At 43.6% G+C, this 7987-nt stretch overlaps 1 protein-coding gene across 1 annotated transcript; it reads left to right on the forward strand.

Moving 5' to 3' along the window:
* Positions 1-4150: 4150 nt before the first annotated feature.
* On the forward strand, positions 4151-7561 carry LOC307267740 (caspase recruitment domain-containing protein 8-like; the record flags this gene model as incomplete). Its single annotated transcript, XM_080050122.1, has 8 exons — positions 4151-4175; positions 4267-4373; positions 4751-4806; positions 5095-5309; positions 5762-6033; positions 6178-6291; positions 6488-6629; positions 7236-7561. 8 exons carry the CDS (start codon positions 4151-4153, stop codon positions 7559-7561), a joined length of 1257 nt encoding a protein of 418 aa, XP_079906248.1.
* Between the last annotated feature and the right edge of the window lie 426 nt (positions 7562-7987).

Consider the following 7987-nt stretch of genomic DNA (forward strand, 5'->3'; position numbering starts at 1 on the left):
TCTATCTATCTATCTATCTATCTATCTATCTATCTATCTATCTATCTTTCTTTCTAGATGAGCGATCATGAGGACGTTTCCGAGGCCGTGAAGAAAAAGGAAGAAAAACCTCCAGACTCCAGTAATGAACCTGGACCTTCAGACACACAGTGAGAGAAAACACAGACATACACACAAACACACACACACACACACACACACACACACACACACACACACACTTTAAGAGACAAAGCATTGTCATTTATATTATAATACAATTATTAATATTATTAATATCAGTTAGTGTGAACAATATGAGACGAGTGGCCTGTTGGTCTTTAATCAAAATGATGACATTTAAATTTTTTATATTTGTCTCCAGATTTCCGGAAGAAGAAGCAACATTGTCTGTGGTTGAATTGACCACATATTTGGCAATACAAAAAATTGTTGTTCAAGAATTTTCGGTCCCAGAGTAAGAAACTGTTTTGTACTATAAACTGACCTGATGGAAGATGATGCTAGCTCTTATGTAGACATACAAGGCTCATTCTAAGGAAATAAAAGAAAAAAATACTGTTATTTTCAAGACATTATACATTATTTGTTCTGAAAAATGCCAATACATTCTACACTCTGCACCTTTAAATCAAATCAATGTTTTTTTGAATTTTTATATTTGTCTCCAGGCGGTGTATACGAATGGCAGAGTAAGAAGTTGTTTCTACTGTAAACTGACCTGATGGAAGATGATGCAATGAGTATAAGGACTATTAACAACTATAATCAATTTTTATTTGTTTAATTCAAGAAGAGAAAGTGTTTGTTGACCGTCTTGTGTTTGTTATGATGAAATATTATGTCTCAATTATAGCAAACTGTGTAGTAGACACTAGTGTAATAACTTTTCCAAAAACGAAAATATCAGTTTGTGTGAACCAGTCACCTCTAGGTCTTCAATCAAAATTAAGACATTTTTGTTCTGTTTTTGGGCGCTTGTGGTGTAGTGGTTAGAGCCCCATAGAGGCTCAGTCCTCTTCACAGCAGACCCGGGTTAGAATCCAGCCCGGGTCGTTCTCTGCATGTCATTCCCCTCTCTGTTCCATTTCATCTTTGTCTCTACACACTGTTGAATAAAACATTGAAAAATATATATAATATATAATAATTATGACGTGGTCAATATGACCATGTCTGAATTGTCCAGGGGGCTGTACTAAGCCTCTGAATCGTACAGGTGTCTGTACTGGTCAGAAGAATCTCATCCAAACTTCAGTAATGAACCTGGACCCTCAGACGCAAAGTAAGTCACTGTTTCTTTTTGTCCAACTTTTGCTTCTCATTTAAGCAATTTCAATCAAGATCCAATAATTCTTATGCCTCCGCACCAGCAATTGTTGCTGTGTCTCAATTAAGGGGCCGCAGCCTGCGAAGGCTGCATTTGAAGACCGATTGCGTCACAGCGGCGCGTTAAGGCTTGTCCCATTTCGAAGGCTCCTTCATATGTCGCCGAGAAATGCAGCCTTCGTTTCACGGTTTTGAAGGGTCCAACAGATGTATCTTTCGCGGCCCAACATATCCCAAGATACATTGCGTTTTTTTCAGAGATGGCATAAAATAAAATAAAAAATAACAAAACAGCAACGTGTTGCTCCATCTTCTTAACTTTTATCTTCTTTTCTTTTTTTCTTGTATTTTCTTCTGTTTTTCTTGTCCTTCTTTCTTCTTGTACTTTCTTTCCTTTTTGTCTGGTAGGCAACTTCTTTTTATTTTTTCCTCCGTTGACAAAGCTGTCTCCGTTGGCAGAAATCAAGGTTGCTAGGCAGCACAGGAGTGGCGAGTCGTCACGCCCTTGCGGCTTGTTACGCAAACCGGAAATGCTCGTATACAGAGACCTGCGGAGACCGTTTCGTTTAACAACGCTCGTTCGGCCTTCGAATCGGCCTTCACGGGCTATGGCCTTCATAGGATGCGAGCCCTGAATTGAGACACAGCTAATGTTTTCAGGTTGTCTGGCCATTTGTCTTTCAATCCAATTCTTGTGAGCACTATATCTCATCAACGCTTTGAGGTATTTTCTTCAAACTTTGCACTAATGTCCACTCTGACTCAAAGATGAACTGAATAGATTTTGGAGGCTAAAGGTCAAAGGTTACAGGGATCTTCCATATTGTGAGGTCACAGTGACTTCGTACCATATTGTATCTTCTTAGGAGCTTTTGCTGAGTTGGATGTCATCTTTGGACCCAAAGTCCCCCTAGTTGCAGGAAAACTTGGTGAAGCTAAAAGGACGATGGCATTGTTTGACGCCGCTTCTTACCTGCGTGTCTGTTCGGATTATTCCATCCCAACATCATCACTCCGCATTACGGCTGCTGGTGTGTGTAGACAGCCACATTCATGTTAGAGAACGCAAGACCCAAAAACAAATCCCTACTCATCTCTGACATCATCATGAATAGGAAAATGTATTTACTATCCAACACACCATCAAGTTCACGAACCTCAAATCTGTCAACACACCTTGCCCCCCTCAAAACACAGACTGTCTCCATTTCTTGCCCCCTGGTACACCTTTGTACTCCGCACCAGGAAGACCTGCAGCCAACAGCTGGAGAGGCTCCACAGAAGATCTGGCCTCACTGTCCACCTGGAGGCCTACAAACAGCATGTGATCTTATACAGAGAAGCCAAAGCAAAGGCCAAGACCCAACACTATTCCACCCTCATTGGCAACCAGCAAAAACACCCCAGAAAGCTATTCTCTACCATCAACCTACTGCCCCGCCAACCCGATCCCCCTCACTCCCCTGACTCCCCTGACCGCTGAACCATGTTCCAGGAGTTTTTCAAGACCAAAGTGGACACCATTTATCAGTAACTCCAATCGCCTGCCCAACCTCACACACCCTAGCCATTGGGTGTTGCCCCCCCCCCCCCCCTCCCCACCAGCTGCCTGTCCCTCCCAGTGCTTTCTCCTCCTCCTCTGTGGATGTGGCACAAATCACTAAGCTGGTCTCCACCTGCTCCTTGGACCCTGTGCCCACTGCCCTGGTCAAGGCTGGCCTACCTGCACCATGGTCGCCATCATCAAATCTTCCGTGTCATCCGGCACGGTTCCCACTAGCTTTAAAAGTTGGGTGTGGCAGCCCTCACCCTCTGGAACTCTCTCCTCTCAGACATTTCAAATGTACCATCCCTGGCCATCTTCAAAACTCACCTCTCAAACTCAGCCTACTGCCCCTGACCCCTTTTCCTTGGTTTTTGTTTTTGTTTGTCCTATTTTGTCTTCTTTGATTGTTCTTGTCCCCACTGTGCAATGCTTTGGGTTTGAGAAAGGCACTATATATATGAAATAAATTACTAATGTTACTACAAGTGAAATATATTTGATCAAAATACTAGAAAATACTAGTTTTGATTATTTGCTGCCACACAAAGTAAGATAGTGTTTCTACTTTACTGACTACAACTGTTCACACAATTTCACCAGAGACTGTTTCTACTGACTTATGCTAGTAACGCTTCCATAAAACACTGCAACGTTCATTCTACACAAGGAGGGGAAACAATCTAAACATCTAAGATTGTTTGTGTGTGTGTGTGTGTGTGTGTGTGTGTGTGTGTGTGTGTGTGTGTGTGTGTGTGTGTGTGTGTGTGTGTGTTTATTCTTTCAGAGTGGACAAAGAAACAGAGAGACAGGAAGTAGGTGAGTAAAGTCCCCATATGTTGAAGACATGTGACCAGTTTGTAAAGCAAGGCTCTAACTGGAAGATATACTGCTCTGTGCTATTTTGCATGTGTGTGTGTGTGTGTGTCTGTCTGTCTGTGTGTGTCCCTGTGTCTCAGTCTGTTCTCCACTCTGTATGGACCCTCCCTGGTTTGACTAGGTACTCCATAGCCGCGTTTTAACTGAGCAAATCGGTACTGTTCAGCACTCAGTTATTTGTGTTTCCACTGTCAAAGTTGGGAAGGGTACCAAAATGTGCCGTGCCCATTTTTGTCCACCTTTGATTGGGCACCAAGCCGTCCTAAAGGGTCCCAATAGGGGTGGAGCTACACACTGCAGTCCGTTGATTGGTCGACAGAATTATCATTTCAGTGTGAGAGATAAACCGCCGTGTGTAATCTCCTCTGTAAGGGTTAAGAGTCTTGTGTTTAGAGGAAGATGTCGGCGCAGCTCTTTGTTTATAGTGTGGAGTTTCATTGAGTCAATCAGCAGCCACACTGTGTCCCGTGATGTCCAAGAGTTTTATCTGCTCTGTGTGTCTCTGTTTTCTTCAGCTGATCTGTCCTCATCAAACCCAAACCTGGACGTGTGTGAAGAGGATCAGCCGAGTCCTGGGGATCCAGAGAAGCAGCTCGCGTGTGGAGAAGCTCTCAACACAAATGTCAGTTTTTCACTTCAGTCCTTACTTTCTAAATCCTCTTTCTTTGTCCCCTGTTGGCCGGGGTCAACATGCTTCTGTGAACCTACTGCCACACTCGTTCTGAAGATAAATCCCAAGTTTGGTGATGATTGGACAGTTGGTCAAACAGTTATAGCAAATTAACAGCTGAACCGCGCCCCTTGCAAATTTCAAGATAATTGGACAAACGGGGTCAGGGGCATGATCTTTCAAAAATATAATTTTTGCCTTCATGCAGGTACATAATAAAATGAAGTCATTTGGACCAGGCATTGCACCTGAAGCAGTAAGGACCACGTAATCTGTTTCCATCTATATGTGCTATCTATTAAACTAATTTGTGCAATTTTCTTTTTCAGGAGAAAATAACTTTCACTCCTGACCTGCTGACTGAGTCTAGAAAGATTTCGTACAGGTAACAAACGACTAACCAACCCGCCGACTCCCACGTGTGTGTGTGTGTGTGTGTGTGTGTGTGTGTGTGTGTGTGTGTGTGTGTGTGTGTGTGTGTGTGTGTGTGTAAGAAAACCAACCCGCAGACTCCTACATAGAAGAAGCTGTGTTGAAATGTTTCACACACAAACAATACAGACACATCGCTAACACTTTACAATAAGGGTGCATTGATTAACTGATAGTTGATGTTTGTTTAGCGTTAACTAAGCATTTACTAAAAGCTAAGTTATATTGACTCTGTCTGCAGGTTCAGGTGTCCCGGTCCAGGTGTGTTCCATTGTGCTCTGACCGGATTGGTGTTCGTGATGACCCAGGAGGCGGAGCTTGTCTACAGGATCGTCCAATGGGATGAGAGCATCCTGGAATCAGCTGGCAAGATGGCCGCCGGGCCGCTGTTCAGCATCGAGTGTCCTGAGGGCGCGATCAGTCAGCTCCACCTCCCACACTGTGAATCTGACCAAGGTAAAGATAGATAGATAGATAGATAGATAGATAGATAGATAGATAGATAGATAGATAGATAGATAGATAGATAGATAGATAGATAGATAGATAGACGAACGGACGGACGGACGGACGGATGGACGGACGGACAGACGGATAATCTCGATTTCAGTTGCATTATGATGGTAGGGTCAGAATTTGCCCTTCACAGTCACCAGATGATGGAACGAGAGATTCACATCACAGATGTGCAGCCGCCAGATCTGCAGCAACTGTGTGATGCTATCATGTCAATATGGACAAAAACGATAGTATGGCACGAAGAATTAAGGCAGTTCTGAAGGCCAAAGGAGGTCCAACCATTACTAGCAATGTGTACCTAATAAAGTGGCTGGTGAGTGGTGTATTGTATGTATAGTTCAAAAGGTTTATTGTCAGTTAAATAAATGACCCCTCTGTGTGTGTTGCAGCCGGCCTGCCTCCTGGCCGGTTCTCTGTGGTCCACATGTCAGATGAAGGGATGAGCCTCCTGCAGCCGCAGCAGATCACTCAGACTCATGTGTTGGTCCGTGTGTCTCACTGCTCGGCCTTCGGTCTGGTCTGGAACATCATCTCCAGTCTGTGGAACAACCTGCTCCCTGTCACCGGGCAGATCCTGCTGTTCCTGGGCCCGCCCAACCCAAAGACACAGAGACAGAGACTCATAGTGCACCTGCTGCCCTGCAACATCCCACTGCACGAGGTCATATTTCACTTTATATATACAGTATATATAGTTTTTTTCATTCGTGAGAGGTTCGGGAAGAGTGACGGGATCTGTCCCTGTGTGTGTGTGTGTGTGTGTGTGTGTGTGTTTAAGTGATAAAACGTTGTGTTGTGTTTTCAGGTGAGCGCTCGGCAGCAACCTTACGACAACATCAGGACGACGGCCAAATGCAAACTGTACATAGATCACAGTTACAGTCTCCAGTGTACAATGTCCTTGATAGTTCAGCCCGCCGTGAGTATTTCATGTCAAGTCTATGTGTAGTAGGAATGGTCCGGTATGACAAACTTAAGAAAAAATATAATTGGGGGGATGTGGGGGGGTGGGGGTGTCTAAATCTTGAAATCTTGACTTTGTTGAACCACGGTGTACCTTGAAACCTTTGGTGTACATCTGTGGACATTCTGACAATCTGACCCTTTTTTTTCAGAGAGCAGATTTTGACCTGGATTTTGGGCCGAACTACCACCCGATGTTTGATATCTACCTTCCAACAAACACAGAAGAAGTGACGATCACTCTGCAAGACGACGAAGAGAGAGAGGTGTGGAAGAATTACGTCGATCTGACCGGTAAAGTCTTCACTCACCTCATGTATAAAACCATAGAACAACCGACGCCTGTTTTTAATAAATCTAGCCTCATTTTCCACTTGTAAACAACATTTCTAAACTTAGAGTTGTAGTCACCATCAGGGGACCACTGATAAGTGAAGTAATTTTGGGGCACTGTATCAGAGTGAAGGTATTGAATATTTGGGGGTTTCCCTTTGTAGACCGTCCCTGTGCTCTCGTCTCACAGCCCGCTGCACGTAGAGAGCAATGTTATTATTATACGTTTTACAACAACAAAAACATCTCAACTTCAATGAAAAAGTTTGCATATTTAAGACGAAGTGTTTGTTTTCCTCTTCACCCTGTAGATCCTGTCTGTCTGTCTGTCTGTCTGTCTGTCTGTCTGTCTGTCTGTCTGTCTGTCTGTCCGTCCGTCCGTCCGTCCGTCCGTCCGTCCGTCCGTCCGTCCGTCTGTCCGTCCGTCCGTCCGTCTGTCTGTCTGTCTGTCTGTCTGTCCGTCCGTCTGTCTGTCTGTCTGTCTGTCTGTCTGTCTGTCTGTCCGTCCGTTTGTCTGTTCCTGTGTATTATGTATCATTGTTAAGTGTTTTCCTCTTCACCCTGTAGATCCTACTCTCAGTACAGAAGAGGTTCCTCAGCCCTCATCACCACAGACAGGCCTGTCGTCAGTCCGCACACAGTTTGTAGAGTCTGTGTCTGGAGCCAATCTGAAGCAGCTGCTGGATGAACTCTTACAGCGAGGAGTTATTAACCCTGGAGAGATGGAGACAGTGAACAGCAGAGGAACCCGGGCAGACAGAGCTCGGGATGTGATCGACATGGTGACAAAGAAAGGAAGCAAAGCCTCTTCAGACCTGCTGGAGATCTTCTGCAGAGTGGACCCACATCTCTGCAACACTCTGGGACTCAAACCAACCAGGAACCAGCCTTAAATAAGGCCATGTCCACACATACACGGATATATATATACTGTGTATACTATATATATGTTTCCTGGTTAAATTATTTAATTAATTAATTAAATTATTGATTTGATGCAAAAGCAAAAGAGTGGATGTTAATCAGTGTGAATCATGTGTTTGTAAATAAAGGTATTGGGGATTTTAATAAAGATGGTGTAAAGAATAATAATAATAATAATAAAATGTTATTTGACAGGGACAATACATACAACATTGCCACAAAAAAATGGGAAAATGTGATGCATATAAGACGTCTAGCTTCAGCTAATTTGCAGTCTTTGTCCCTGGGTCAGGCTTTAAAATACAATCAAATATACTAAATACAATAAATGCAGTGATAGAGATACAGTGAATAATACAATTAATAGGTACCATGAGTCAATACACACAGCTGTA

This window comes from Ammodytes marinus, assembly GCF_949987685.1.
Source record: "Ammodytes marinus genome assembly, chromosome: 21".
Lineage (NCBI taxonomy): Eukaryota > Metazoa > Chordata > Actinopteri > Uranoscopiformes > Ammodytidae > Ammodytes > Ammodytes marinus.